This window comes from Mrakia frigida (genome assembly GCF_051309035.1).
Source record: "Mrakia frigida strain ATCC 22029 unplaced genomic scaffold BDY24scaffold_4, whole genome shotgun sequence".
NCBI classification, from domain to species: Eukaryota; Fungi; Basidiomycota; class Tremellomycetes; order Cystofilobasidiales; family Mrakiaceae; genus Mrakia; species Mrakia frigida.
Window position 1 is genome coordinate 672,630 of NW_027481277.1, and position 27,648 is coordinate 700,277.

The 27,648-nt window shown below is 54.7% G+C and overlaps 8 protein-coding genes across 8 annotated transcripts; 3 read left to right on the plus strand and 5 right to left on the minus strand.

The window, feature by feature from the left end:
* Positions 1-146: 146 nt before the first annotated feature.
* Positions 147-7,009, plus strand: RPA190 (DNA-directed RNA polymerase I core subunit RPA190; the record flags this gene model as incomplete). Its single annotated transcript, XM_076637249.1, has 16 exons — positions 147-331; positions 586-745; positions 851-1,197; positions 1,327-2,221; positions 2,334-2,555; positions 2,655-2,908; positions 2,994-3,046; positions 3,121-3,398; positions 3,482-4,911; positions 4,999-5,048; positions 5,149-5,969; positions 6,044-6,190; positions 6,277-6,466; positions 6,549-6,637; positions 6,723-6,786; positions 6,888-7,009. The coding sequence occupies 16 exons, from the start codon at positions 147-149 to the stop codon at positions 7,007-7,009; spliced, it is 5,307 nt and encodes a 1,768-aa protein (XP_076499973.1).
* A 541-nt stretch (positions 7,010-7,550) lies between these two features.
* On the plus strand, positions 7,551-9,298 carry BDY24DRAFT_378323 (DUF1769 domain-containing protein). The gene is made up of 8 exons (XM_076638909.1): positions 7,551-7,666; positions 7,744-7,994; positions 8,074-8,093; positions 8,194-8,272; positions 8,377-8,439; positions 8,516-8,780; positions 8,887-8,996; positions 9,103-9,298. The coding sequence occupies exons 1-8, from the start codon at positions 7,664-7,666 to the stop codon at positions 9,269-9,271; spliced, it is 960 nt and encodes a 319-aa protein (XP_076499974.1). The 5' UTR covers positions 7,551-7,663; the 3' UTR covers positions 9,272-9,298.
* Positions 9,299-9,947: 649 nt separating this feature from the next.
* On the minus strand, positions 9,948-10,396 carry BDY24DRAFT_412298 (LSM domain-containing protein; the record flags this gene model as incomplete). Its single annotated transcript, XM_076643036.1, has 2 exons — positions 9,948-10,040; positions 10,157-10,396. 2 exons carry the CDS (start codon positions 10,394-10,396, stop codon positions 9,948-9,950), a joined length of 333 nt encoding a protein of 110 aa, XP_076499975.1.
* Positions 10,397-10,421: 25 nt separating this feature from the next.
* BMT2 (25S rRNA (adenine2142-N1)-methyltransferase) lies at positions 10,422-12,215 on the plus strand. Its single transcript, XM_076638910.1, has 5 exons — positions 10,422-10,703; positions 10,780-10,992; positions 11,101-11,212; positions 11,315-11,520; positions 11,643-12,215. The coding sequence occupies exons 1-5, from the start codon at positions 10,469-10,471 to the stop codon at positions 11,993-11,995; spliced, it is 1,119 nt and encodes a 372-aa protein (XP_076499976.1). The 5' UTR covers positions 10,422-10,468; the 3' UTR covers positions 11,996-12,215.
* Positions 12,216-12,780: 565 nt separating this feature from the next.
* BDY24DRAFT_204682 (uncharacterized protein) lies at positions 12,781-16,512 on the minus strand. The gene is made up of 7 exons (XM_076636481.1): positions 16,318-16,512; positions 14,749-16,206; positions 13,996-14,663; positions 13,408-13,920; positions 13,265-13,323; positions 13,124-13,179; positions 12,781-12,970 (listed from the first exon to the last, which is right to left on the minus strand). Exons 2-7 carry the CDS (start codon positions 16,182-16,184, stop codon positions 12,952-12,954), a joined length of 2,751 nt encoding a protein of 916 aa, XP_076499977.1. The 5' UTR covers positions 16,185-16,206; positions 16,318-16,512; the 3' UTR covers positions 12,781-12,951.
* Positions 16,513-18,099: 1,587 nt separating this feature from the next.
* BDY24DRAFT_378333 (Rhodanese-like domain-containing protein) lies at positions 18,100-19,137 on the minus strand. Its single transcript, XM_076638911.1, has 3 exons — positions 18,775-19,137; positions 18,376-18,626; positions 18,100-18,248 (listed from the first exon to the last, which is right to left on the minus strand). Exons 1-3 carry the CDS (start codon positions 19,066-19,068, stop codon positions 18,170-18,172), a joined length of 624 nt encoding a protein of 207 aa, XP_076499978.1. The 5' UTR covers positions 19,069-19,137; the 3' UTR covers positions 18,100-18,169.
* Positions 19,138-19,816: 679 nt separating this feature from the next.
* Positions 19,817-22,273, minus strand: BDY24DRAFT_408687 (acetate uptake transporter family protein). Its single transcript, XM_076642799.1, has 12 exons — positions 22,209-22,273; positions 22,108-22,118; positions 21,632-22,001; positions 21,520-21,552; positions 21,271-21,374; positions 21,136-21,182; positions 20,986-21,038; positions 20,785-20,864; positions 20,617-20,688; positions 20,500-20,534; positions 20,294-20,423; positions 19,817-20,196 (listed from the first exon to the last, which is right to left on the minus strand). The coding sequence occupies exons 3-12, from the start codon at positions 21,915-21,917 to the stop codon at positions 20,089-20,091; spliced, it is 948 nt and encodes a 315-aa protein (XP_076499979.1). The 5' UTR covers positions 21,918-22,001; positions 22,108-22,118; positions 22,209-22,273; the 3' UTR covers positions 19,817-20,088.
* Positions 22,264-27,550, minus strand: DUG2 (glutamine amidotransferase subunit DUG2). Its single transcript, XM_076638912.1, has 27 exons — positions 27,483-27,550; positions 27,299-27,351; positions 27,093-27,194; positions 26,802-26,960; positions 26,686-26,702; positions 26,475-26,603; positions 26,009-26,380; positions 25,876-25,925; positions 25,642-25,771; positions 25,517-25,585; positions 25,302-25,436; positions 25,158-25,230; positions 25,020-25,089; positions 24,779-24,938; positions 24,637-24,707; positions 24,527-24,560; positions 24,316-24,453; positions 24,125-24,235; positions 23,976-24,046; positions 23,825-23,883; positions 23,586-23,732; positions 23,375-23,517; positions 23,156-23,287; positions 22,997-23,041; positions 22,858-22,894; positions 22,701-22,768; positions 22,264-22,592 (listed from the first exon to the last, which is right to left on the minus strand). Exons 1-27 carry the CDS (start codon positions 27,497-27,499, stop codon positions 22,578-22,580), a joined length of 2,607 nt encoding a protein of 868 aa, XP_076499980.1. The 5' UTR covers positions 27,500-27,550; the 3' UTR covers positions 22,264-22,577.
* Positions 27,551-27,648: the final 98 nt, after the last annotated feature.

The following is a 27,648-nucleotide window of genomic DNA, read 5'->3' on the forward strand; positions in this document are numbered from 1 at the left end:
CCTCTCCTCCTCCCCTCTCCTCTCGCTTCCTTCAACCCATCACCCCCGAGCTTGGAGAGAGACACACCTCGCAGCTCTCCTTGGCCTCCTCTTCCTCACTCCCCCCTCCCTCTCCTTCAAAAGTCTACATCGGTTTCCCTTAAACGATGGACATCTCCAACTCACTCCCCTCAACCCCTTCCTCGCTCTCGTTCTCGTTCCTCACGACTCAGGACATCAAGAGGATCTCGATCAAGCAGATTGTCAACCCCATCTTGCTCGATAACCTCAACAGACCTACAGTCGGTGGACTCTATGATCCAGCGTTGGGACCTATGGACTCGGGAGACGTGTGAGTCGAATCAATCAAAATCAGCTTCAGGGGGAGGAAGGGAACGGACGAAGAGAAGCTCAGAGCTCGTAGAACCAGAAGTCGAGCGTTTGGACGGCTTCGAAGCCCTCCACAGGGAGCTCGAGTGGAAGGAGCTTATATAGCTGCTGGGTGTAGAAGCGTGGGGGCTCGAGATCCTAGTGCTTTGTTGAGCTTTCGTTCGAAGGAACTCACCGAGCTGACCTTTCTCTTTTCCTTTCCTCCTTCCTCTTCAGCTGCTCGACATGTCGACTCACCTCCTACACTTGCCCTGGTCACTTCGGTCACATCGCTCTCCCCAACCCCGTCTTCCAACCCCTCTTCTTCACCCAAGCCTATGCTCTCGTCCGTCAATGTTGCATGTACTGCCATCGATTCCGAGGATCTGAAGCAGAGGTGCGTTTCTTCCCTCTCTCTTCTTCCTTCCTTCCCTCCCTTCTTCATCGTCCTTCTTTACCAAAGCTCACCATCAAAACTTTCCTTCTTCGTGCTCTTGTTCAGATGGCCAAATTCGTCGGTCGCTTAACCCTCCTCGACCACGGTCTCCTCATCGCTTCCCTCGAGCTCGCAAAGCTCTCAGCCCAAGTCAACTTCGCTACCCTTCAGCCCGACGCGGACGACGACGACGAGGAGGAGAAGGAGGAGCTCGAGAAGGAGGAGAAGGAAGCGGAGAAGGAGGAGGACTACATCCACAGGATGGAGGAGTTCGTCAGGAGTGCGATTCGAGCGGGAGGGAAGCAGGCCGAGGGGAGGGACTCGTACAAAGATGGACTCGTCTACGACGAGAGGAAGAGGGTCATCTCGGAGTTTGCTAAGAAGGGGTACAAGAAGTGTCAGAAGTGCAAGGCGTGAGTCTCGTTCCACTTTCGTTGATTGAACGAAGGCGGAGGCCAGAAGGAAGGAAGGACAAGTTCTTCGACGACGACGCGAAGACGAGAAGCTGATCATCATCTTCCGTCGTTCCTCCTATTCTTCAGCTTCGCTCACTCGTACAGGAAGGAGGGTCACACCAAGATCGTCGAGATCGTCATGAACAAGAAGCACGCCGGGCAGCTCAAGGCTCTCGGACGATATCGACCAACTCTCTCCCAAGTCAAGTTCCAAGCTTCGTCGGCGTCGGACAAGGTCGAGGATGTCGATGAGGGATACGTCGGAGGATCCGGATCCGAGGACGAGGAGGGAGAGGGAGACGCTCTCGATGCCGATGGAGACGTCGACATGGACGAGGGAGACAAGGAGGACGACGAGGACGACGCCGAATCGGACGAGGAACTCGAGAGGAACGCCGTTCAACTCACCAAGAAACCTAGGGAGAGAGTCATGCAGACCGACGAGGCTCGAGCCCATCTTCGACTCCTCTTCAAGAACGAACCCGTCGTCACGTCGCTTCTCTACGGAGGCCACGGTCCTTTCGCTCGAACGCTCAACGTCTCCAACCCTTCCAACCCCTCCCAATCCATCAACGCTCCCCTCGCCTCCGCCGACATGTTCTTCATGGACCTCGTCCCCGTTCCTCCTACTCGATTCCGTCCAGCAGCCAGGATGGGAGAGATCGTCTTCGAGAACCCCCAGAACGAACTCCTCGCCAAGATCCTTACCACCTCGTACCGAATCGTGGACCTCACCAAACTCTCGAGGTCAGCGAGACACAAGCCCAAGGCGGACGAGGTCATCGGAGTCGTCATGGAGGCCGCAGAGATGTCGAGAGTCTACGGAATGTTGCTCGAGGCGTTGATCCAGCTTCAGATCGACGTCAACAGTTTCATGGATTCGAACAAGAACCCGACGATCATTCGAGGAGGGAAGCTGCCGCCTGCGGGAGTCAAGCAGACGTTGGAGAAGAAGGATGGATTGTTCAGGAAGCACATGATGGTTCGTTTCTCCCTGCCGCTCTCTCCCTCCCGTGCCCTCCCTCTCTCTCTCTCCCTCGTTCCTCTTCTTCTCTGGCTGACTCCGACCTTCCTTCGCTCTTCGGTACGTGTAGGGAAAGCGAGTCAACTACGCTGCTCGTTCGGTCATTTCGCCAGACGTCAACCTCGAGACCAACGAGATCGGAGTCCCTCCAGTCTTCGCTCGAAAGCTCACCTTCCCCGAACCGGTCACCAACCACAACCACTCTGCCATGAGACAAGCCGTCATCAACGGTCCCAAGGTCTACCCTGGAGCTTCGATGGTTGTCAATCCCGATGGAACTCAGATCTCTCTCGTTCGTTCTTTCTCTTGTTCTTCCTCCTCGACTCACGCTCGAACGACGCGTCTTACTGACTCTTTCCCTTCTCTTCTTTCCTCTTCTTCGTGATCACAGGACAAGCTCACGACCGAGCAGCGAACCGCCATCGCCAACCAACTCCTCGTCCCTCAGGAAGGATCGTCGACGACGTCGCACGGAGGTCTCTCGACGAAGACGCCCGCCGTCAACAAGAAGGTCTTCCGACATCTTCGAGACGGAGACATCCTCCTCCTCAACCGACAGCCGACGCTTCACAAGCCGAGTATGATGGGTCACCGAGCGAAGGTCTTGAACGGAGAGAAGACGATCAGGATGCACTACGCCAACTGGTGAGTTTGAGACGCGTCTTTTTCCTCCTCCCTTCCTCTTCGCCCTCACTTTCGCTGACCGACGCGCTCCTTTTTTCTCCCTCAGTAACTCCTACAACGCCGACTTCGATGGTGACGAGATGAACATCCATTTCGCTCGTAAGTCTTCGACCTTTCTTCTCTGGTTTCGTCGCAGTCGACTTTCGTCTGATGGCTTCGTTCTCCGTTCGCAGAATCCCAACCCGCTCGAGCCGAAGCCTACAACATCGCCAACACCGACTCCCAATACCTCGTACCTACGTCAGGAGAGCCTCTCCGAGGTCTCATCCAGGATCACGTCGACGCCGGAGTGTGGATGTGCAAGAAGGGAACGTTCTTCACGAGGGAGGAGTACCATCAGCTCATCTACGGAGCTCTTCGAACCGAGGAGGGATACTGCTCGACCAAGAGGATTCGAACCCTTCCTCCTACGTTCTGGAAGCCCAAGGCTCTTTGGAGTGGAAAGCAGCTCGTGAGTCAAGCGCGTTTCGTCCGTCGCGTCTCTTGAACCCATTGCTGACCGAACGCGTCCCTTGTCTTTCCTTCCTTCTCCAGATCTCGACTCTCCTCCTCAACATCATCCCCGACGGAGCCGCCGGTCTCAATCTCGTCTCGAAGAACAAGATCAAGAACGAGCTCTGGGGACCTCACTCGAAGGAAGGAGAGGTCCTCTTCATGGACGGAGAACTCCTCATCGGAATCCTCGACAAGACCCAGTTCGGAGCGTCGTCGTACGGAATGGTCCACTCGTGCTTCGAGGTCTACGGTCCCGAGGTGGCAGGGAAACTCCTCTCGGTCCTCAGTCGATGCTTCACCAAGTACCTCCAGTCTCGAGCCTTCACCTGTCGAATGGACGATCTCCTCCTCACCCCCCAAGGAGAAGCTCAACGACGAGAGATGCTCAAGACCGTGGATGCCGAGGGAAAGCAGGTCGCCATCAGCTACGTAGGACTCGGAGAGGACGCGGATCCCAACGACCCCGAAGTCAAGCTCAACCTCCAAATCCGACTCGAGGAGATCCTTCGAGACGATCGACTCATGGCTGGACTCGACAACGTCATGCAGGCTCGATTCGGAGGAACCACCACCAAGGTCAACGCCTACTGCATCCCTCACCAGCTCGTCAAGCCCTTCCCCGACAACAACATGCAAATGATGACGATCTCGGGAGCCAAAGGATCCACCACCAACGCGACGATGATTTCGTCCGTCCTCGGTCAGCAGTCGCTCGAAGGTCGACGAGTCCCTACCATGGTCAGCGGAAAGACTCTCCCATCGTTCAAGCCCTTCGAAACCAACGCTCGAGCAGGAGGATACGTCGCCAACCGATTCTTGACGGGAATCAAGCCTCAGGAGTACTACTTCCATTGCATGTCCGGACGAGAGGGACTCATCGATACCGCCGTCAAGACGAGTCGTTCCGGATACCTCCAGCGATGTCTCATCAAGCATCTCGAGGGAATTCGAGTCCACTACGATCACACCGTTCGAGACAGCGATTCGTCGGTCATCCAGTTCCACTACGGAGAGGATTCGCTCGATGTCACCAAGCAGGCCCATCTCCACCCCAAGCAGTTCGCCTTCAACATCGCCAACTCGAAATCCCTCCTCCTCCGATACAACCCCAACTCCCTCCGAGGTCGAATCGACGAGAACACCGGACGAGAGTACCTCAAGAAGTCGAGGAGGAAGCCTCACAAGTACGGACCTTCGCTCGAGAAGTACTCGCCTTCGATGTACCTCGGATCGATGGGAGAGAAGTACGCCGATCAGCTCGAGGTCTACAAGACGGAGAACAAGGACAACCTCCTTCTCGGTGGGAAGAAGAAGAAGAGAACGAAGGAGGAGAAGGCCGCTGGAGTCCTCGAGCCCGTCGTCTCGCCTTGGTCGATGGAGTCGGAGAAGTTCCAGGTCATGATGGAGATCAGATACATGCGAGCCATGATCGATCCTGGAGAGGCGGTTGGTCTGTTGGCTGCTCAGGGGTGAGTTTTCTCTCCTTTTCTTCTCTCGTTCCGTCGCTCGAGCTCTTGCTGACTCGATCTCCTCCTTTCGCCTTCGTTTCTTTGCAGAGTTGGAGAGCCCTCGACTCAGATGACGCTCAACACCTTCCATTTGGCTGGTAAGTCACTTCAAATCGCTATATTCTCACGACTCGATTCTTTCGAGCCGACGAAGCTGACTCGTTCTCGACTTCCTCTTCTCGACGCGTCTCTCCTCAGGTCACGGAGCCGCCAACGTCACTCTCGGTATTCCTCGTCTTCGAGAGCTGGTCATGACCGCTTCCGCCAACCCCAAGACCCCCTCGATGAGGCTCCCCGTCCTCGACCACGTCGGAGAACCCGATCTCGCTCGATTCATCAAGGACGCGAAGAAGGTCACCCTCTCGGAACTCGTCGACAAGGTCACCGTCACCGAGCGACTCTCGAGCAAGACCGTCGAGAACGGACAGTCTCGATCGAGGACCTACACCGTCCTTCTCGACTTCTACCCCAAGGAGGAGTACCTCGAGGAGCACAACCTCACGCCTCACCAAATCCTCGAATCCCTCCCCGCCTCGTTCGGTCTCCACGTCAGGAACGAGATCCTCCGAGAGCTCAAGGAGGTCGGCAAGATGCTCAAGAACGATCTCGAGGGAGTCGGAAAGGGGAAGACGGTTCGTATACCTCGAGGAACCGTCGACGAGAATCTCGCCGCCACCATCGAGGAGCAAGGAGAGCTCGCAGGAGCTGAGGTCGAGTCCGACGCTGGAGATGGAGACGCCGACGACGCCAAGAGGGCTGCCAACTCGAAGGACATCGCTACCTACGACGACGACGAGTCGGACTCAGGAAGCGTCGGAGATCTCGAGGACATCGAGGGAGCCTTCCCTGCCGATGCGGACATCGACGAGGAGGTCGGAAAGGCTGCCGACGAGGCTACCATCGCTGCTAGGAAGGAGGAAGTCGAGGCCGCTTTCATCGCCGCCGCTCGATACGTCTCCAAGTTCAGCTTCGATCTCAAGGAGGGACGATCTTGCGAGTTCGACATCCAGGTGAGCTTCGTTCTGCTCGACGCGTCCTTTCTCGAACTTGAGCTGACTCTCTCTCTCTCTCCTTTTTCTTCCTCTTCCTCCAGTTCCCCGGAGACTCTCAAAAGCTCCTCATCGTCGACGTTATGGAGCGATGTTGCCAGAAGGCCGTCATCCACCAGATCCCATTGATCTCTCGTGCGATTCGACTGAAGACCGGAGCTGGAGAGGACGAGACCTGGAAGCACGGAAAGGTGGAGCTCTCTCGATCTCGAAGACTCCTTCTTACTTTCAGAAGACTGACTTGTTCTCATCCCTTCCCCTTCTCTCTCTCTTCCAGCGAACTCTCCTCACCGAGGGATCCAACTTCAGGGCCATTTGGGAGCACGCCAACGACTTCGTCGACATGAACTACCTTCAGTCCAACGACATCGCCGCCATCCTTCACACCTACGGAGTCGAGGCTGCTCGAGCTAGCATCATCGCTGAGGTTTCGGGAGTCTTTGGAGTTTACGCTATCACGATCAATTGTGAGTTTTCGCTTTCTTTTCTCGCCTTCCCCTTTCGCCCCGAACCCGTGCTGATCTCTCTCTCTCTCTCTTTCTCTTGTAGACCGACATCTGTCCCTCATCGCCGACTACATGACGCACGAGGGAGGTTACAAGCCTTTCAACCGAACCGGTATCTCTTCCAAGAGTAGTGTGAGTCGTCTTCTTTGATTTCCCCGTCCCAACGCCGCGTCTCGATCTGACCTCTTCCCCCTTCTTCTTTTTCCCCTCCCTTCAGCCTCTTCTCAAGGCCTCTTTCGAGACCACCGCCGCTTTCCTTTCCGAGGCTACCCTTCACGGAGGTGAGCATCTCTTCCCTGCTCTTCGACTTTCTTTTCTTTCTTCTCTCTCTCTCGCACGAAAACTCACGCGCTGACCTCCCCCCTCTTCACTCTCTTCGCAGACTTCGACGACCTGCAGTCTCCCTCTGGAAACATCGTCATGGGGAAACCCTCCATCATCGGAACCGCCGCGTTCGACATTCGAACTCCCATCGACTACGACAGCCAGGAGATGCGAGATTAGACGTTCGACGTCGACGTTGTTTTTGGTTTTCTTGTTTGGTTTTCGTCCGTCCCTCTCCTCTTCTCTTTTTGCATGGCTCGCTCCGTTTCTTTTCTTTTTCTTCGTCGTCTATTATCTCTTTTCACTTTCTTCTCCTCGTCTCTTTTGCGCTTTTTTTTCGATCTGCTTGTATCCCTTATACCAAAGGCTTCTTCATCTTCCTTCGCCCTCGCTCCGTCTCTTTTGAAAGAGAGAGCGCGTCAAACTTGCTCTCTCTCGCTCGGCTCGACTCGACTCAGCCGCGAGGACTGGAGGATCAACTCGGTTTGTTCATCCCAAGGGTCGGAAGAAGGATCTGTTCGATTCGCTTCGGGCGATCTGGGAGAAGGGAGAAGGGAGGACTCAGGTTGGGTTGAAGTCGAGGAGGTTCGACGTGTTCCTTGATTTGGGAATTCGATGGGCTTGATTATGACTTGATAAAAACCTTCTCGAGAGCTTGAGGTTTCGAAAGTCGAAAATCTTCTTCTTTTTTTGGAGAGGAAAGAAGGCGCGTCGGCTGCGACCTTCCCTCGTCATCGAGCTAGACCCCCAAATCGAGCTCGACGCTTTCCCCTCCCTCCTGCCCTTCTCTCCCTCTCTCTTCTCCCCTAACCCTCCACCTTCTCTCTATCCAGCATGGTAAGCAAGCCTCTGCCTCCTACTTACTTAAAAAGCTGCTTCAAACTGACGCTTTCCTCCTCCTCCCCCTCCTCAAGCCCAAACTCAAGATCTCCGTCTCGACCTCCTCCCCTCCCTCCCCTTCCACCTCGACGCTCCTCTCCCCCAACTCCTCTACTCCCACTCGCATCCGATCCGAGACCTTCGAAGGAGACGTTCTCGTTCGAATCAAAGGTTTCACGGGAGAATCTGCCGATGGGAAGGAGAGGAGAAGTCCTGAGGGAGAGCCAGCTTACTTTGAATCGGCTTCGAGGAAGGGGAAGACTTGGAGTATCTTTGTGAGAGGGAGGTGAGCTTGCAAGACTTTCGTTGACCTCGTTTGAGGGAGAGGATAGAGCTTACTTCAACTTCTTTGGATTCGATCCTAGGTTTTTGGAGGAGATCGATGGTGAGTGAGTGAGAGCTTCGAGGGGATGGTTTGGTTTCTCGACTCGAGCTCACACCTCCCTCCCTCCTTTTTGCCTCGCTCTCTCCTTGTCAATTCTCAGGCGACGATCTCGTCTTCGGAAACGTTTTTGAGAACCCCATCCGAGACAGTTTGCCCTGGGGGACTTCCGTTGCCGTCAAGTATGTAATTTCCCCTATTAACCTCCTTGCCGCGTCCAAGTCAAGTCAAGTTCTCGTCCCGTTTTCGCTGACCCTTCTCTCTTCTTCCTTCTTCGTTAATTAAGATTCATGCATTACCTCGACCCAACGATGGAAAGTGATTTCTACGCTGATAAACCTTGGGCTCTGTTCGTCCATCCATCCATCTCTTCCTCTCCCAAAAATCCACTCACCTCACCTTCCCGCGTTCGTTCGTCGCTGCAGCTCCCCCCTCCTCTGCACGACCCCTTTCCTCTCCCTCACCCCTCACCCTCCTACCTCTCCTCTCCCGCCCTTCTCCTCCACCACCGACCTCGAACCGTTGAAGGAAAACTCCCTCGACGGCCTCGTCGCCAACCTCCGACGACGGAACGGGCAGGTCGAGACGGACGATCTCGACGAGGTCAGGGACGAGGAGAAGGAGAGCTGGGCGAGGAAGAGCTGGGTGAACGTGAAGGAGAACAGGAAGGCGGTCAGGATCGGGAAGGAGGTGAGTTTGGTTGAGAAAACGTGGGAAGAAGAAGGGGGTTGTGGGTGCCTGGCTGACTTTTGGCCGTCGCGTCGCGTCGTTCGTTCGTTTCGTTCGTGGCCGACAGGACCTCGTCACCATCGATTTCGTACAAGCCTTCCTCGACTTCAACGATCTATCCGTCTCCCTCCCTTCGGTGGGGTTCCATGTTGATCTGCTCAAGTACTGGGATGGACAGTAAGTCACCTCCAAACCTCCTCCCCTCCCTTCCCTCTCTCTCTCTCTCTCTTCTTCCCTTCAACGCGCTCACACTCACTCTCCTCCCCCAACCCTCCTCGCTCAGACCCGTCACCTTCGTGTGCCGAAACCGATCGGGAACCAAGACCTTCTTCAGCGTTTCGTTCGAGATCACGGATGCTGAGCCAGCGACGAAGGCAGGGAAGAACGAGATTGAGAAGAAGGAGGCTGAGGAGGAGGAGGAGGAGGTGGAGATCAGTGACGAGGTTGATTAGATTTCCCTGGGAAGCAGAGAAGGGGCTTGGTTGTATTCGCTGGTAGATGCTATGGCCGCGAGATCAGTCAGAAAAGAGGAAGCGAGGGAAGGAACCCGGCGGCGTCGTCGAAGAAATCGAAGGAACCTCTTTCGAGAAGAACCGAGACGATAGAGAAGAGCATCAAATCGAAGGATAGACAGGATGTCGAAGTCTCAAGCTTGTGAGATTCCCTGCTGGGGACCTGATCCTGCTGATCCCCGAGGAGAGGAAGAGAGCAAAGGAAAGCGACGACGACGACGACGAGCTGGGGGTCGAGCTAGTCTGGCGCGGAAGCGAGAGCGAGGAGAAGGTCAGCAATGAGGGACAGAGAACTGAATAGGGATGGGATAGAGCTCACGGGCTGGCTAGGAAAGACGAGATCTCTGAGACCATCCAAGTGAACGCGTCGTTGGTCGAAGGGCGAGGGAGGCGAAGCTGTCCTCGTTGCTCCTCGAGTAGGTTCGTTGGCAAAAAGGACTGAGGAAAAGAAGGGTAATACGTCTCAGCATCCGAACAAAGAGTACGAAATCCTCTTTTTGAAAGGAAAGCAAGGACGAGAAGAAGAAGAAAAGACGCACACCTTCTCGAGTTCTCGAGCTCAAACTGACCTTCCCCCTTCCTCCCTTTCTCCTTCCTCCTCTCTCCTTGTCCACACTCAGAAATACATGCCCGACATCTTCTCCCTCCACGACCTCTCGTCCGTCTCCTCGATCTCGGCTTTCACGACCCACTTCCAAGGGATCATGACCTACGAAACCAAAAACGAAACGAACGAGATGGTCGGTCAACTCGTCCCTTCCTTCTCCTTCCTGCTTCCTCTCCTCCACCCTCCCCTTTCTCTCAACCAAAGCGCAGCCAACTCACCATCCCAACCTCCCTCTGCACCTTCTTCTTCCCCCCCGCCGCAAGAGGAGACGAGGTCTCTACCGCGTCCTGAAGGATGACGTTCTTCTCTCGATCCGTACAGAGGAACGCTCCTTCGAACATCCGTCCGTCCGAGATCCAGAGCCGGTACGCTTGGTTGAGCGTCGCGCGGAGGGCAGAAATGGAGGCGTCTTCGGAGGGAGAGGGGGTGGTGGTAGTAGTGGTAGTGGTAGAAGACATTTTTTTTGGGGGGGTGTGATGGTTTGGAGGGAGGGAGGGAGAAGGGAAGGAGAGCGCGGGCTCAAAATTCGAATGTGGAACCGAAGCTCAACACCTTTCTCCTTCCCTTCCTTCCAACGTCAACAAACCCTTTCAAGCAAACAGTTCTTCAGCAGACGAGAGATGGCCAAAGCTCAAAGGAAGAAGAAAGCTCCCATCACCTCTGTCCAAGCCTCCTCCTCTTCGTCCTCCTCCCACGCTGCTTCCTCTTCCTCCTCGTCCTCGAAACCCTCCGCCGGAACGTCAGCTCTCGCTACTCGAACGCTCAGTCAGTTCCTCCCCCAAACTCACTCACCTCTCCAGACTCTCTCTGACTCCTGTTTGTTTGTTCTTTCGTTTCCCAGTCCGTAAATTCCACGTCCTCCTCAAACGACAAGCTCAACTCAAAACCAAACTCGCTTCCCTTCGAGGACTAGGCGACGACGAGGAAGACGAGTCTTCGAGCTCGAAGAAGGGCAAAGCGAAGGAAGGAGACGAGCTCGTAGAGCTGGAGGATCAGTTGAACGAGGTGGAGAAGGAGATGAACGAGTTGGGCGGGTTGGAGTGGTATCAACGAGGTCAGTTTCAAAGAAAACGAAACTAGGGAGGAAGAAAGGAGGTCGAGCTCACACCGTTTGCTTTTGGTTTTTGGTTTTTTTTTTTTTTTGGACGGACGTTTCGTTTAGCCTCCACGCTCGGACAAGCTAAAGAACGAGGAGGAGACTCCTCGCACGTCTTGGTCTCCTGGCTGAAAGAACTAGGTCGGCATACGTTGCATTCCAAAGCGAATCCTCTGAGGTTCGTCTTCGTCTCCTTCTCCTTCTCCCTCTCCCTTTCCTCTCTCCTCTCTTCCTGCCCTCACTCACCCAACCCCTTCTCTTCGCCGCCCTACACCCACAGAGTCCTCGAAATAGGAGCCCTCCTCCCTTCCAACTTCTCTTCCCACCCTTGGATCCACAACACGCCCTTGGACCTTCATTCCCGACATCCTCTCATCGAGGAACAGGACTTTATGGATCGACCCGTCCCGGAGGAAGGAGAGCCACTGTTCGACGTGGTGAGTTGTTCGTTGGTGCTGAATTTCGTACCCGAGGCGAGGGATCGAGGTGAGTTTCGTTTCCTTTTCTTTTCTTTCGGTTCGGTTCGGTTCGACGCGTCTCTCTCTCTCTCTCTTTTGCTTTTGCTTTCGCTGACTCCCTCTTCTTCGTTCGGTTTCGTTTTTCCCCAGGTCGTATGCTCCTCCGCACTCCCTCCTTCCTCCCACCCCCTTCGCCACCCTCTCCCTCCCTCTCCCTCTCCTCCTCCTCCTACCTCTTCCTCGTCCTCCCGACCCCGTGCGTCCTCAACTCGCGCTTCCTCACTCCCGAGCACCTCTCAGGGCTCATGCTCTCGATCGGATACCGTCAGATCCGATCCAGATGGAAGGGAGAGAAAGGCGTGGCGTACTGGTTGTACGAACGCGTTCAGCCCGACGATGGAGGAGCGGGAGCGGGAGGGGAAGGCGGGTGGGGGAAGAAGAAGGTGCTCAAGGGGAAGGGAGGGTGTAATAATTTTGCCGTTTCGCTGCTCGGAGGGGTTTGAATAGAAAATAGTCTAACAGTCTAACTTTTTTTAAAGGTTCTTTTCTTTTCTTCTGGAGGGATTTGCTTGGACGGGAGGAAAGAGGGAGAGAGAGAGAAGAACGACGCGACTCGACTCGACTCAACCAACCTCCTTGTACTTTTCTTTCCCCGCCCGTCGTTCTTTCTCCACGTTAGAATCCAAAACAGAGAATAACATCTCCCACCCCCACCCCACCCGGAACTGGGATCTACTCAAACGAAAAAGAAACGAAACGAAACCGAGAAACGAAACGAACGAACGGAACGAAAAACGAGAAAGTTGAAAAGCAAAAAAAAAACGAGACGGAGAGACGAGAAAGTGCAAAGGAGAAAGTCGGAGAGAGAGAGAGAAATGCGCGAGAACGAAGAACGAGAACGAAGCAAAAAAAAGAGAAGGGAAGAAGGGAAGAAGGGATGTGTCTGCGGTGTGTGTGTGCGATGTGAATCTCGAAAAAAAGAAGAAGAAGAGGGATACAGTATTGTAGGGAGTAAGAAGCAAAAGGGAGGACCGACGGAGGACGGGCGAGAGAGGGAGGGGTGTCCCAGAAAGGAGAGAGAGAGAGAGAGAAAGAGGTGTGTGTGTGTGTGTGTGTAAAGAAGGGGTGTAGAGGGTGCTTCTGGTATGCAAGCGAGTTGGAGGAGGGAGGTATGTAGCGAGAGAGAGAGACGAAGAGCTGAGCTAGCGATGGGGAATGGAATGGAGTCGTCGACCTCCTGGGTCGTCCGTCCGTCCGTCCGTCGGTGCTGATGGGTTTTTTTGAGTTGCTGCTCCTCGGAACTCCGGAGTCGAGGGTAGGGGAAGGGTTTGGAAAGGCGTCGTGAAGGAATGACAGGGCGATAATGATTTGAAGGGACGTTGAAAGGAAAGAGTCGTGGTTCGTTTGAGGGCGGGCGGGAAGAGGAAGTGTCGTTCGAGTCGGAGTCGGTTGGATCTAGCTAGCCGAAGAATTGAGTGCTGGAAGTGAGAGGAGGAATCAAGTGTGGAATTGAATGCTGTAGGTCAGAAACACGGAAGGCGCACGCGATTTTTTTTTTTTTTTTTTTACAAAAAACGACGTCTCGAAGGGAAGACGACGAAGGAGAGAAGAGGGAAGGAAGGGTAACGAACTAGGCTCGACTGGACGGGTGGACCTCCATTTCCTCGAGTTTGTACTGGTTGAGGAACTGAGACAAGCGGACGAGAAAGGGGGGTCAGCGATTGAGCTGGACGAGGAAAGTAGGAAGGAAGGAAGGAGGAAAAGAGACTGACAGCCTTGATCTCCTGAGCGAGCTGAGGCGTCAATCGGTTGCAGGTCGCAGGTTCCGATCCTGAAAAGAAACGAACGAAGGAGGGAACGAGAACGAAGTCAGCTCCAGCTCTTACTCGGACGACGAAGAAGAAGATCCACTCACGTCGATCGTACTCGCTCCCGTGGAACGTGTGATAGACCGCACAGTTCGGTGCCCACACCAACTCCTTCTTCTTCCCCAACGGAGCCGTCATCGCACGATGGTTCATCGCTCCTCCAGGTCCGCTGAACTGCGACAGAGCAGGAGCCGACGAGTTGTGCGCTGGGTTGGCGTAAGGGAAGCTCATCCTCTTCTCGGCTGGACTGATCTCCTCTGGGTCGTGCTCGGTCTCGTTGGCGTTCTCGAACGGCGAGTATCCTGGAGCGAGAGGGTCGGGGTAGGAGGAGGTAGCGGGAGGCGAAGAAGAAGGAGGAGAAGTAGCTTTGGAAGAGGTGAGGGGAAGACCGTCGATGTTCTCTCGATCTCCCGAGGGGATGCGAGTGAGAGCGTTGGGAGGAGTGGGTTGGGGGAGGAGGGAGAGGCTGGAGTTGGCCATCTGCTGGTCGGAGGAGTTGGAACGAGCTCGAGTCCAGACGGCGTCGGGAGTTTCGAGAGGAGTGTCGTAGGAGGAGACGGCTGGAAGGGACACGAGAAGGAAGGTCAGCGAGGAGCTCTTCGAGAACGACGAGGGACCGACGAAGACGAGCTCACCTTTCAAGATGCTTCGAACCGGGACCTTCCCAGGAGCGGGACCTGCAGTTCCCCAAGACGAGAACTCTCCTCCGATCTCACTCTCCTGATCCGAGAACCCAACTCCTCCCATCCTCGAGGTCATCTCGTCGAAAGGAGCGTCCTCCTCGTCGTATCCTCCGTGGCCGTCGTCGTCGCTAGGCCCGAACGAAGCGTCGTCCTCCGACGTCGGCCTTCCCTCGTCTCGTCTCCAAGCCTGCTGCTCCTCTTCCTGCCGCTGCTCCACCGGCGCTCCGTTCCTCGTAACGGTGTTCTTATCCCAGACTGGAGGGACCTCGATCGAGGGTCGTCGTCCTTGCTCGTCGACGGACGCGACGGCGGCGAGAGGTCCTCCTCCTCCTCCTCGTCGAGCGTTTCGAGCTGAGGCTGCTGCTGCTTCCTCGGCCTTGGATCGAAGAGTGTGCTGACGAGCGAGCTTGGCTGCTGGAGAGAGACCTGTGACGGGCTGGTCGTCCGTCGAGGAGGGAGAGCGGTCGAGCTCGGCGGAGAAGTGGGTGACGGCCGCTGTCGAGGCGTCCGATTTGCGACTCTTGAAGAGGCCTCCCTTCTTCTTCTTGTCTCCGGGCTCGAAGTCGTCGTCGTCGATGGCTCCCTTCTTGTCCTTGAACATGTTCGAGATTCCCATCAGACTGTAAGGGAGAGAGGAGGAAAAGCAAGGGAAGGGTCAGCTCGAGATCGAGAGAAGACAAAGTCGGAAAAGGAGAAGAGACGCACCTGTTCCTCTTCGCCAACTTTCCAAAGTTCCCAATCTTCCTGATCATCATACTCGCACTACTGGCCGCACTGGCGATCGAGATGTTGTCCGTACTGGCGTTCTTCATGTTGAACATCGACCTCTTTCCCTTCCCGTCCGAAGCCTTGGTCGTCTCGTCCCTGACCTGGAACTGCGACGGAGTGAGAGGACCCGTAGACGACGACGAGGGAGGAGCTGCTGGGGAGGAGACCGATCGAAGTTGCGTTGAGGATTTTGAGGTTGGGAGTGACGATCCGGAGGGAGAAGGAACGGGAGACGACGACGGCTTTCCCTTCCCAAGATCCTTCTTCTTCTTCCCCTCGTCGTCGTTCCCGAGCTTCCCCTTCAACCGACCCATCAGCCCTCCACTCTTGACCATCGTCGGCGTGGGTGCTGGAGGAGTTGGCGTAGCGACGACCACCGGCTTGGGCTGCTCGGGTTCTCGGACGATGGGTTGGCGTTGGGAGAGAGGAGACGGTTTGGGAGGAGCTTTGGTGGAGGAGTTTCCTCCCGAGGGAGAGTTTGGACGGTGGTTGGATTGGGTAGGACTGTTGTTGGTCGAAGAGGAGGTTGGAGACGAGTTTCCGCTCTGGACGATGGATCCTCGTTCGCTCGAGAAGGATTCGCGTCGAGCGGTTCCCGTGGTAGTGATTCGAGGAACGACTGCTCCTAGGGACGAGATGGACCCTCCTGAGGACCGATCCGACGACGAATGCGAAGCGTGTCGACTGTGGTCGACTTTGGTCTGTCCTGCTCGAGAAGAAGAAGGAGGAGGACCGTTTCCGGCCGCCTGAGCTGTCGTCGTCGTTGGCGACTTTGCTCGTTCCCTCTCCCTTTCTCGTTCTCGCTCGACTCTCCGTTTGCCGTCCGACTTGGAGCCAGAGTTGGTGGAGGCAACGCTCGAATTCGATCCTGGAACTTCCGTTCGAACGTAGGGTCTGGAGGGAGGGAGAACGACCTCGGGTTGGGAAGGCGGAGGTGCTGGCGAAGACGACGGATCTCTGGACGACGATCCTGCTCCTCGACGATCTGGACGACGATAGGGATGGAATCCTGCTCCTGTTTGCGGTTCGTTAGAGGACGGAGGAGGAGGAGGTTGATGCTGCTGCTGCTGCTGCTGCTGTTGTTGCTGCGGTGGGAGGTTGGAAGGACGACGAGATGGTGAACTCCCTGGCGAGGAAGAGTACTGCTGGTGAGAGAAGGTTGGAGGTTGGAATCCGTTGTTGTTGTTGTTGGTGGTGGTGGTGCGTTGCTGAGGTTGAGGGAAGTACGAAGGTTCGGGAGTGGTGTGTTGAGGTCCTGAGGAGGTTCGACGACGATGGGTGTCGACGTGAGGAGGAGGTCGTTGGAAGTCCTGCCCGTAGGGAGATCCACCAGGGAAGGGTACGTTATGTTGATTTCCTCCGTTCATCATCATCTAGAAGAGAAATAAAAATTGCCTAGAGTCAGCGAGGAAAGCGACGAGATGTCGTGACGCATTTTCGAGTTGGTTTCCGATCCTCTCCCCATCTCACGCGTCGTCGTCGAATCCTCCTCCCTCTCGAACTCACCTGTTGATACGCTGCCGCCCAAGCTGCGAGCTGCTGCTGATGCTGATACATCTGCTGCTGCTGCTGGCTGAGTCCACCGTTCTGAGCGAACGGACTTCCTCCTCCTCCTCCTCCACCGAACCCTGCCGGAGGATACCCTCCTTGGAAGTACCCTTGTCCTCCCCAGCCCTGCTGCTGAGCTGCCATGAACGCCTGGTGCTGCTGCTGAGGGCTCATCTGACCTCCTCCGGGGAATCCTCCTTGAGACGAAGGTGGTGCTGACATGGGAGAGGTGAGAGGAGGAGGTGGCCCGAGGATGGGAGGAGTGGAACGAGATCGAGGAGGGACGTCAAAGGAGTGGGAGGAGGAGGACATGGAAGGTCGAGGTTGGTGGAGTGACGAGTGATGGGAATGCGACCGGTCGAGAGTGAGCATGAGAGGCTCTGTTAGGAAGGGAAACAAATGGAGCGTGTAAGAGGTGAGGAAGGGGAAGGAAGGAAGGAAGGAAGGAAGAAAGAAAGGGACGACGGGCTGTGGGCTCGGTGAGAGAGTGGAGGAGGAGGGAAGCTGAAGCTCACGGAAGCAGCCGTTCTATGAGAGAAGGATCGTACTGTTTTCAACAGAGTGTAGGAAGGGAGCGAAAAGGTCAGCTTTTCAACCTCAGCAAACGTTCGCCAACCGACTCCTCCTTCGATGGGAGCCAACAACCCGACCGACCTGCGGCGTTGTGACAGACGAGCTGCTCTTGTCTCTGTCGATCTGGGACGCACAAGAAGAGAGAGAGATGTACGAACCTGTTTTTTGTGTTCTATCGAGATTCTGTTGAGGAAGGAAGGCGACCTGATGCGCCCCTGAGCTGGCTGCTCTGTCTGTTTCTGAGGTCCAACGAGGAGGAGGAGGAGGAGGAGGTGAAGGGAGAGAGAGAGCGAGAGAGAGAGAGTCTCGTAAGAAGGTCGTAGGGGAGAGTGGAGAAGGGAGCGAAGCCGAAAAGCAGCGAAAGGGAGGAGAGTCCAAAGGTTCCGACTGTAGTAGAGTGAAGCGAGACCTCGACGGTTTTGAAGGAAAGAGAGGGGGTGAAGGGAGGAGTTGATGGAAGGGAGGGGAGGGGAGAGGAGGTGTCGAAGGCGAACCCACTGCGGTGACAAGAGGGAAGGATCCAGAGGGAGAGAAAAGGGAAAGAAGGTCAGCATTTGGTGAGGAGAGAGGGAAAGGACGTCTTGATGAGGACTGAAGGAGGATTGCTCTGAGGTGAAGGAGGAGGGATACGAAAGGAGGAGAGATGGGAAGGGAAGGAGAAGGACGACGCGGCATGTCCTTCCTTCCCTCCCTGGTTCCTTCCTCAAGACTCCCCATCTTCGACATCCTCGCTTGCACAAAAGCGTATCCGAGCTTCAGGAGCATACAGAGAGACCGACACTCACGAGGAGGGCAGGAGAAGGGAGGGAGGGAGGGAGAGAGACGGGAAGGAGAAGGAGAGAAGGTGTGAAGGTGAAGGTGAGAGAGGAAACTAGCTCGAATTCCTCTCGCTCGCGTTCTTTCCTTTGCCGAGGGGCGCTGTAGCTGGAAAAAAAAACTTTCTCACTCTCCAGTAAAACCCTGTTCTCTAGGCAATGCGTCTAACCGCTTTGAGCTCCCTTTCAAGAAGAGGGCCAGGGCCAGGGCAAGAACCAGACTCAGAAGAGAAAGAAAACAAAAAGTCGGGCGGCCTTCTTCTCCAAAACATCCTTTTGATTTCACGCCCACGTCATTCCTCGAAGATAAAGGAAAGGCGAGAGAGAGAGAAAACTTTCGTCGACCTCGAGAGAGCGTGAACATATGTATATCTGAAAGATCTGGACTATACAACTTCCTAATCGAAAAAAAACCCCATGCCTCAGTCGTCGTCCTCCTCCTCTCGAGTCGGCTTGTACTTCTCGCTCCAGTCGTTCCACGATCCCGAGTAGTTTCGGATGCTGGGAGAGAGGAGGGAGAGAAAACAGATACACGTCAGATCGTATTCCTTAGGCAGCTATCTCGAGAAGTCTAGACCCCGAAAGAGAGAAGGAAAGACGAGAGGGAAAGGGAAGAAGCTAGGCTCACTTTGTGAACCTGTCCTCGACGTTGCCCTCCAAGGTCATCTTGTCCATCGCACTCTGACTCCTCTTCCCACTCCTGCAGTAAACCACGATCGGCTGATCCCTTCCAGGCTTCCTGAACCCGAGACGCTCCTCCCACTCCTGAGGATCGAGCTTGAGGGATTCCTCGAGGAGGGAGAGAGGAAGAGGAAGGGAGGAAGGGATGTTGCCTTGCTGAATCTCAGCGAGTTCACGAACGTCCAGGATCATCACGTCCTGATGAGAACAGAGAGAGAGAGAGCAGAGGAGAGAGAGAGAGAGAGGAGAGGGTTCAGATACGGTTGGTCTTGAAGACAACGAAGAGCAGGGTGCGAAAAAGAAGGTGGGGAGGAGGGGAAGGAAGGAAGGGGAAGTCGAAGCTCACCGTACTGCTCGAAGCCCTCTTGCTAATGTCCTTCATCTCTTCAAACGCGACAGGTCCCTTCTCGGCCCAATCCCTCTTGAGATCCTTCACGTGAGTGGACTTGCCCTCGGAGGCGAGCTCGTAGGTTGAAGATTTGCATCGGATCGATCCTGAGCAGGTGGGTTGGAAGAGGGAAGCTCGAGCGGAGAGGGTGACGGTGGAGGACATGAGAAGAGGTCGAGCTACGACGGAGAGGAGGGAGGACGACGACCTGAGGAGAGACGAGGAAGAAGAGGCGAGCGAGCGACGGAACATATGGGCTTGAGGGGTGGGGTGGGGGTTGAAGGGTTGCTTGGAACGCGAGGAGGGGAAGGAGAGTAGAGGTTGGAGGGAGACGGGCGAAAACGCATCGATGGCGAGCTTTATCCCTTTTTTTTCATTCGGAATCAGAGTCGGGTTTTGGAGGTTGACCGAGTTGAACATTCCCATCTCGAAGAATTTGAAAGATGAAGAGAAATCTACAAGCAGAGGGAAGCGGGAAGGTCTCGTAGCAGTCGAAGGGGGAGGAGGGGATCGGGCGAGCGTCAAAGAGGGACGACGACGCGCCTTTCCTTCGGATCCCTACGATGAGCTCGCCTTCGTGAGCCTAAGAGCAACGTGTCTTCGTATCTACCTGTAGAAGTACACTTCTGAATCTCTGATTCCCTCCACCTCGCGTCCTTTAAGGCCCTTCGAGCCCATTCCAAAGCTCTCGCCTCGGAACCCACCCTCGCACCTCTGCACGGAAGCAACCGATGTTTAAATTCGTCGAGGAAGCAGACCAGCCTCGCAATCGATATACCGTAGCTCAAATCGAGTGAGACATGAATGAACCCTTCTTTCCTGAAAGGATAATAGGACGAGCTTGATTGAGAGTTCGAGCACGACGCGTCGTTCTTTTCCCTCCTCGAACTCTTCCTCTTCCTCTTCCTCGACCTCTCTTCTCTCGAACCCCTCTCTTCTCCTTCTTCGAGGTCTTTTGGCAGAGCAACTTTTTTCGAGTCTTTCTTCCTGGTCTGATGGTCGAGTCGACAGCTCATCGCATTGCCCCAAACTCGAAAGAAAAGAAAAAAAGCAACTGAAAGCAAAACGGGCAAACGGAGAACCCACCAAGCAGCAAAAGCAAAAGCAGAAAGCGAGAACATGTTGGTCGTAACGAGAAAAGGAAGGGGGGGGGGAGTTAAATGCAAAGATTAAAAAAGAGTACACGGTGAGGCGAGGTGGTGCAAGACGAAAACGGAAAACCCAAAAACTAAAAAGGTGCGACGACGAACGAACGAGGAGCGCGTCGTCGATTTACTGGGACTTCTTGGTTCCGGAGAGGTCGATGGTAGGGAGGGTGAAGTAGGAGGTCTCGGGGGTGTAGATACCAGCGGCTCCGACGTAGAAAGCGCAGAAGGCGGTCTGGGAAAAAAAAGGGGAAGACGAGGCGAGGAGAGGAGAGGGTTAGGTCGAGGAGAGGAATCGAAACCAAGCTTGAGAGAAGAAGAAGAGGACTCACGACAAGACCCATTCCTCCTCCGGCTTTGTGGATGGTGGCAGAGATCATGAACTCGGAGATGGCGAGGAGCAAGAAGGTGATGGTGAGGAAGAAGAAGACGAGGAAGAGTCCAACGGACGACTTGAGGGTTCTGTAGATCAAGAAGTGACGAGCAAGAGGTTAGTTCAGCTTCGACGAAAGGGGAAGAAGTGAGAGAGAGAACGCACCCAAGCGTCATCAAGAAGGTGAAGATGAACCAAGCCTGTGAGAGAGATGAGAGAAGGAGGGAAGAGATCAGCTTCAGCTGTGGTTCGAAAGAGCGAACGGCGGTGAAAGAAACGAACCATGAGGTAGATACCGAGAGCGGACTCGAGCTCTCCCTCGGCGTACTCAGCAGAAAGGATACCAGAGCTGGGCTGTTGTTTCGCAAAGGAGGGACAGGGGAGGGAGAGAGGTCAGTCAACAAGGCGAGACGAGGTCGAACGATGAAGGAGAATGTTTCGACGACGAACCCAGTAGATCAATCCGAAAGAAAGCCAGAAGGCTCCGTAAGAGGTGAAAGCGGTGGCTCCGAAGGTGTTACCACAAGCGACTGATGGAAGGGAAGGAAGGAACGAAGACGGTCAGCCAGATGTTCGAAAAGAGTTGGGGGACTGGACGCGTCTCTCTTCCTCGACAAGGAAACTCTAAACGAAAAGAGAAACGAGACTCACACTCCCACATTCCGGCGAGGAGCTGAGCGAGTCCTCCGAAACCCATGGCCATTCTGTACGAGAGGAAGAGAAGAGAAGGCGGAGTTGTCAGCAAACGATCTTGGAAACGCAGGGAGGGGAGGGGAGGATGAAACGAGACGAAGGACGAACCCGACGACGACGTTGGGGTGGGTGATTCCTCGGACTCCACAGTTGTACTGTGAGAAGGAAGAGGAGGGAAGGGATCGAAGGTCAACATATGAGAATGTGAAAGAGTGAGACGAGCAGAAGGGAAGAGGCACGAACCCAAGAAAGGATGAAGGTGGTCGACGCGAAAGCGAGGAGTCCAAGAGGAGCAGGGTTCGCAAGCTTCCTGTGGTAGACAGGGAACGAGGGCTGCGAGGTATCGACTGAAGGTAGCAGAAGGAAGGAAGAGCATGTCGGTTAGCAAAAGTTGGAAGGAAGAAAACGGCTTTTCTAGAAGCGGAGAGTAGCCGGGGAGGAGGACAGGAAAAGGAAGAGAGCGAGCAGGAGCAAAGAGGATCGAGAGCTCACGAGGGTGTCCTCCAGGAGTGATGGCTCGGTTGACTAGAAAAAGGAGAGAAGGGAAGAGGTCAGGAAAGAGCTCCAGCAGCTGAGAGAAGAAGCAGCAGAAAGAAGGACGTACTAGGGTAAGCGTTAGCTCCTCCGTTTCCGTACGAGGTCGAGTTGTTGTCGGTCTCCTTGTTGTGGTGAAGGGCTCCAGCTCCGTTTCCGTTTTCGAGATCGGCCATGTTGTTTGCTTTAAGAGTTTTGAAGGTGGTGGTGGTGAAGAGTTGAAGTGTGAAAAGTTGAGAGAGAAGGTGAGGGTTGGGGAGAGAGGAAGGAGAGGGAGGAAGAAACCAAACGAAAGAAAGTGGAGGGAGGGAGGGAGGAAGAGGGTCAGATGAGGGTCGTTCGTTTGAAGCCGGCATGCCGGATCCCACCCAAGCCCACCTCTCGGGCGTTTCGACGATGATGTAAATGTAAGTGAGCTCACGAAAGAAGGGGTAGGTTGACTGAAGAAGGATGGAAAGATAGGAAAAATGAGCTCGAGCTCTCTTTACCCCAACGCTTCGGAGGAAATCTGGAGAGGAGGAGGAGGAGGAGGAGGAGGAGACGTACAAGGGGAGAAGCTGAGGTTAAATGAAAGAGAAAGGCGAGGAGGTTAGCGCCAAATCGAGGAGGTGGCTGAGGGCTTGAAGGAGGGGAAAGAAGGGACGTACGCTTGAAAGAGAAGGTGAGGAAGGTAGATTTGTTGAGCTTTAGGAAGGAAGGAGGAGGAGGAGGGGAGATGTGGTTCGAGGTCAAAGGAGGAGAAGGTGGGGGGGCATCGAATTTAAGGGCAGGGGATTCGCGGTCGGAACAGAACGGATGGAGTCCTCGTCTTTTCCCCCTCGTTTTCTCCTCCATCTTTTGTTGTCAACAAATCCTTGAACCATCTCTCTCATCTCCAGCTTCAAGGGCCTAGTTTGCTTCTCTCTCGAACGAGTCAACTATATATCCTCGTGCACTGGCACCCGTATAGATATCTCTTCCCTCGTGCGACGCGTCGTCCGCTTACTCCTCCACCCGTCGTCTTCCGTCGCAAGAGCTCAGATCCTCTCGAGCTGTTGGGGGGGGGGGGGGGTCAGAAGACGAGGCGTATAAAAGTTTTATCAGTACCGAGTTTGATCAAACACACAGGAGGTCATGCCTTGGCGAGAAGGAATACCCACGAAGGAAGAAAACACATGTTGGCCATTTCGAAGGTTGAGCAGTCGAAGTCGCTCGTCTTGAAGATGTCCTTGGGAAAAGAAACAAGAGAAAGAGCGAAGAGGATCAGCACCACACGAGCGAAGACTTCTCGGGGACTTTGATTCTCTCGGGACGAACCGTTGTCGCTGGACTGGCCCAGAGGAAGGTGGATCGCCTAGAAGACGTCAAGCAGTCGATTCAGCCCTTCCTTCCTTCCTCTTCATCCTTCATCTCGAAAACGGCCAACTTTGTTGACGGAAGTTCCATGAGAACTCACCCTGGCTGAGAACTCCTTCTCGAGAAAGGGAATACTCGGTATTGACTGGGAGTAAGAGATGGTCACGAGAAAAAAAAAAGCGATAAGCGGATCAGTCCAAGCGCGAGGAAAAGGGAGGGACGTGGACCGAGAAGAAGGACGCGTCGAGGGAGGACTCACTCCTCCTTCTCTTATCCGCAAGACCTCGCCTTCCGCAACTCCCCAAACCTCTCCAACGCACTTCTCCATGAGAAGGTACTCGGGTGATGACAGATCTCCTAGCCACCAGTTCGCTCGATGAGGGACTTTGATCTGTTTGAAGAAAGGAGGGAAGGCCGAGGAGTTTCAGCGTCGTGCCTTTCGTTTCGACGCGAGAGGTTCGAGCTGAGCGGAGCTCACAGATATCGAGTTGGTGGAAGCCAGACGAGCGTAGGATGTTCGAATGAAGAGAACGATAGAGTCGACGATGGTATCCAGATCTTGGTCGGGAACGAGACGGAAGGAGACGCTCGACTTGACGCAGGAAGGGATGATGGTCGGGCCTGCAGAACGAAGTAAAAAGGTGAGCTCGAGAGTCCAAGTCCTCGATGCGAAATTCATAGTTGCTCACTTCCTCCAGTTCCAATTCCTACGTTCCCAACCGAGAAGGACGGTTCCGAGAACCGTTTCTTGAGATCGAGGGCCGAACGACCGGTGAGGGCAGAGAGGGATTCGTAACGAGCTTCCTCGATGGGATCTACTGGTCGAACAGCGTCGTCTGAATCGAGTAGAAGATGAAGCGTCATAAACAGAGGGTAGTTAGATAAGAAGACAGAGCGAGCAAGGCGTGAGAGAGAAGGGAAGACGAACAGAAGTGAGGGATCGAAATGCGATGCGCGTCGTCCGTCAGAGTGTTGAGAAGTCGGATCCTGTGAGACGGAGAAGCAAGAAAGGCGTCAAAAGGTGTACAAACGCAGAATCGAAGAGGAAAGGGGAGTGGGGAAGGAAGAGAGACGCGTACATGTCGATCATGGGTTCGGGAGCCGCACCTCCTTCGACTCCAGAGTGCAGGTCAGGCTTATTGCTCGATATCTGGTTCAAGAAACGATGAAAGTCCAGTCAGTCGTGTTTTTTTTTATATCGAGGGACGCTCGAGACGTTCGAACTCACCTCAATCGAAACGTGAACGACGCCTCGCAAACCGTAGGTGATGCACGGTCGCTTCTCCTCGATCCAATACGAGTTCGAGACCAAGATACAGTCTACTTCTCCGATGAGTTCCTAGTTTCAAGTGAGACAGAAAGTTCAGATGAACGAGAAGAAAGGAGGTGAAAGGGAGGGTTGGGAGACAAGAGACGAACCTTGTTCCTCCGCACCGCGTCGTGAAATCCATCGCTTCCAGCCTCCTCCTCTCCTTCGATGAGCATCACCAGGTCGACATCGAGAGCTCTTCGTTCCAGTAGAGCCGAAGCAGCGGTAGCAATGGCGAGGATGGGTCCCTACAGGAGCGAAGGGAGAACAAACGCGTCAGGCGAAGCTCGAGTTCGTTCGAGCTTCTCGAGCTCGACGTACCTTGTTATCAGCGACTCCTCGGCCGTAGAGGTATCTGGAAGAGTAAAGAATCGAAGGCCGCGTCAGATGGTATCAGAGAGAAATGAAGCGAGAGTGGAAGCTGAGCTCACCCGTTTCGTCCGACGAGTTTCCACGGATCCGACGCCCATTTCGCAGGATCAGCAGCGACGACATCGTAGTGCTGAAAGTAAGAAGAGGATCAGTCACGGCCGAGGGGAAGAATTCGACGGTAGAGGAAGGGGACGAGCTCACCCCGTAGAACAGCACCCGTTTCTTCTTCTTCCCAGGAATCTCTCTTCCCTTGAACGTCGCTAGCACGAGAGGGTTCTTGCCAGCAGCTCCCGACAGAAGCGTCGACTCGGCTCCTAGTTGATTGAAAGTTCGTTTCAGGAAGATGGCTCCTTGACGACAGCTGAAAAAAAAAGAACGAAGAAGAGGAAGGTGAGAAGAAGCAAGGAAGACGCGTCGAAATTGGGCGAAGAGAAGGACGCACTCCTCTCGGTGAGAGTCATTGGGAACCGTCGGGAAAGCGATAAGCTTTGCCAGAGTGTGAAGAAGAACATCTGAAGGAGATCAGAGATAATTTTTCGTCAGTTCCGAGTAAAATCGATGGACGAAGAAGAGGACTGACCTCCAGCTTGAGCTTCGGACTCCCCTTCCCGACGCGAAGCTTGCTTCGAACCCGACATCCCGACACTCCAGACCTGCCAAATGAAAGAATGGAAAGGTCAGATGTAGAAACGCCGAGGCGTCGAAGAGGAGCGGGAGGTCGAACCTGTAGCAGCCCGTCGCTCCCCGCGGTGTAGAGCTCGTCCTTTCCAGTGGCCTCGTCCTCGCATCCGACACTGCTGAGAATGGCTCCTCGGTGACCTTGGAAAGAAGCGGTGCAGTCGAAGGAAGAGTTCCATCTCTAATCGAAATCGAAAAGGATCACTTCAGTCTCGAGGAGTCGCGTCAACGAGAGGGAGAGGGAAGGGAAGAGAAACTCACGCTTATCCGACCGTCCGCCGAGGAGCTGTAGAGATCGGATCCTAACCGAGATAGGGAAAGGATAGCAGCCTAAAAGCAACGAAGAACGTCAGAAGGGAATGAGCAGTCGGAGGAAGCGAACGAACCTCATGTCCGACGATCGTTCGAATGACCGATTTCGTCTCCAGATCCAGCACCTTGATCCCTCCATCCTGCATACCAGCGTAGAGGGTTTGGTCCGAAACTGCTAGCGAAAGAACAGCCTCGTAGTCACCTCTGGAAAAGACGAAGCAAGAAACGACGAGGAGAGAGAGGACGTCAGATCGAGTTCAAGATCAGGTGCGACGAGCGGAGGCTACAGAGTGGGGAATAAAACCTACGGGAAGGAAGCTAGTAGCTCCAGCGAAGTACCGTCGGTTCGATCCCAAATCTGGAAGCGAAAGAGGGCGAAGTCAGGATCGGTTTCGACGCGTCGAGCGGATCCGGACGTCAACAACAGCAAGGCCCGCTCACCTTCACATCCCCGGCACCACTCCCACTCGCCAGCATCCTCGTCATCTCCGCTGGTCCTCCATTTTTCCCAGCACAGAGCTCGGAAAACTCGACGAGAGCGTAAACGTAGCCATAGTGAGCTGAGCTCTTCACCTCCCCTTCTCCCACCGACATGCAAGGAATGACCTTCTCGACAAATTCATCCACGTCTCGAGTACGATCTCTCGACCCGTCATCACTCTTGTCGCTCCGGCAGGGTTTGAAGGTAGGTTTTGGCGAGCCTTTGGGTGTCGGAGGGAGGGAGTCGAAGAAGCGAGATGACTTTTGGAAGGGAGTTGGGAGAGGAGCGGCGAGGATGTTGGGTGAGGGCATGGTTGCAGGAAGATGGATCCACTGATAAGGAGAGAATGCAAGGTAGATAGCACTGTCAGCGGTTGACGACCTACAGAGAAAAAGAAGGGAGCAAAGAGGACGAGGCGAAACGAACCTGAATCGACGTCGACTGGCAGCCAATGTAGAGAACCGACGTCTCCGGGCAGAATACGAGAGAGAAAACGGTTCCCGAGTTCACTGGATAGATGATGAGCAACGGCAGGAAGGTGATGAGGTTCCATATCTGGTTGGGAAAGGGTCGTGGTGAGCTTCGTTTTCAGCCGAGGTCGTCGAGGAGAGAGTGAGGAAGGAGAAGCGAAGCTCACCCGAACCGTCCCATCAACTGCTCGAACGGCAACAGGGAAGAGAAGAGAGTAAACAGATCAGCTCGGCCTCTAAGCAATCCCTCAGAAAGAGGCTTGAGACTCAGAGAAACACTCACCTCCGCTGCTTATCAGCCATCCTCGTTCTTCGACGACCAACAACGTCCCCACCGCTCCGTCGTGGCCTGTCAGCGCCCCTACGAGCTGAAAGGTCTTCCTGTCCCATGCGTTGATCTCGAAGGTTTGCGATCCTGAGAAGATGTGATCTCGAGAAGCAGCTGTAACAAAAGAACGGGGGCAGGAGAAAGCAGGGGTTCAGAACGAAGCTCAACACGGCGTGCTCCTTCCCTTCCCTCCCTCTCCCTCGCTGCTACTCCTCTGCAAAACTTCAAGAGATCAAAGCGACGTACCGACGGAGAGAACAGCACTCGACTTGTCGACGTGAAGGGTGTGGAGGAGCTTCGGGTGGTTCTGAGCCGTGTTGGACGAAGGGAGTTTCTGGGAGATTGAAGCTGAGAGATTGAGACGTTTGAAGAGGTTCATCAGTGAGAGCTTTCGTCCAGCTTCTGATTTCCAGGGAGAGTTCGAGTTCGGGGAGGATGTAGTTGGGGCTCACATTCAGGTAGGTCGACTTCTTGGGGGTCAGGGCTAACGGAACTGCTTCGTCCACTTGGATGCGAAAGAGAGGAGGGCGGGAAGGAAGGAGAGGCGAGGTCGCATGGTCGAGTCAGTCTCGTAAAGGTCAAACGCACAGGTCCCAGGAGCAGCCTAGGCGCTATAACGAGAGACGGGGGACTCACTTGAGGTCTGGACTCATGGGCTGTGGCTTTAGCTAATAATGAAGCTGCGAGGAGGAGGAAAGAGAGAGAGTTGGAAAGGAGAACGGAAGTCGGACGTTTCGGTTCGAATTCGAGTCGGTCGAAGAGAGAGTAACCGCCGGTGAGAAATGGAGCGAAGATTTTTTGT

What these genes read in the sequence shown, in the direction of transcription:
- BDY24DRAFT_378323 (XM_076638909.1), top strand. An exon ending in AGTATCTTTGTGAGAGGGAG is followed by an intron (nt 7,995 to 8,073) that starts GTGAGCTTGCAA and finishes ATTCGATCCTAG; the next exon opens with GTTTTTGGAGGAGATCGATG. An exon ending in GTTTTTGGAGGAGATCGATG is followed by an intron (nt 8,094 to 8,193) that starts GTGAGTGAGTGA and finishes GTCAATTCTCAG; the next exon opens with GCGACGATCTCGTCTTCGGA.
- BMT2 (XM_076638910.1), top strand. Translation starts at nt 10,469, where the DNA reads ATGTGGAACCGAAGCTCAACACCTTTCTCCTTCCCTTCCTTCCAACGT. An exon ending in TCTCGCTACTCGAACGCTCA is followed by an intron (nt 10,704 to 10,779) that starts GTCAGTTCCTCC and finishes TTCGTTTCCCAG; the next exon opens with TCCGTAAATTCCACGTCCTC. An exon ending in ACCCGAGGCGAGGGATCGAG is followed by an intron (nt 11,521 to 11,642) that starts GTGAGTTTCGTT and finishes GTTTTTCCCCAG; the next exon opens with GTCGTATGCTCCTCCGCACT.
- BDY24DRAFT_204682 (XM_076636481.1), bottom strand. Translation starts at nt 16,184, where the DNA reads ATGATGATGAACGGAGGAAATCAACATAACGTACCCTTCCCTGGTGGA. An exon ending in GGTTCGAAGCATCTTGAAAG is followed by an intron (nt 13,921 to 13,995) that starts GTGAGCTCGTCT and finishes TGTCCCTTCCAG; the next exon opens with CCGTCTCCTCCTACGACACT. An exon ending in TCGCTCAGGAGATCAAGGCT is followed by an intron (nt 13,180 to 13,264) that starts GTCAGTCTCTTT and finishes CGCTTGTCTCAG; the next exon opens with TTCCTCAACCAGTACAAACT.
- BDY24DRAFT_378333 (XM_076638911.1), bottom strand. Translation starts at nt 19,068, where the DNA reads ATGTTCCGTCGCTCGCTCGCCTCTTCTTCCTCGTCTCTCCTCAGGTCG. An exon ending in AGAGGGCTTCGAGCAGTACG is followed by an intron (nt 18,627 to 18,774) that starts GTGAGCTTCGAC and finishes TGTTCTCATCAG; the next exon opens with GACGTGATGATCCTGGACGT. An exon ending in GTCGAGGACAGGTTCACAAA is followed by an intron (nt 18,249 to 18,375) that starts GTGAGCCTAGCT and finishes CCTCTCTCCCAG; the next exon opens with CATCCGAAACTACTCGGGAT.
- BDY24DRAFT_408687 (XM_076642799.1), bottom strand. Translation starts at nt 21,917, where the DNA reads ATGCCGGCTTCAAACGAACGACCCTCATCTGACCCTCTTCCTCCCTCC. An exon ending in CACTCCTGGAGGACACCCTC is followed by an intron (nt 21,375 to 21,519) that starts GTGAGCTCTCGA and finishes TGCTACCTTCAG; the next exon opens with TCGATACCTCGCAGCCCTCG. An exon ending in CCTCGCCGGAATGTGGGAGT is followed by an intron (nt 20,865 to 20,985) that starts GTGAGTCTCGTT and finishes CCCTTCCATCAG; the next exon opens with TCGCTTGTGGTAACACCTTC.
- DUG2 (XM_076638912.1), bottom strand. An exon ending in CGGCGGACGGTCGGATAAGC is followed by an intron (nt 25,437 to 25,516) that starts GTGAGTTTCTCT and finishes GATTTCGATTAG; the next exon opens with AGATGGAACTCTTCCTTCGA. An exon ending in AGGAATTGGAACTGGAGGAA is followed by an intron (nt 23,518 to 23,585) that starts GTGAGCAACTAT and finishes TTCGTTCTGCAG; the next exon opens with GCCCGACCATCATCCCTTCC.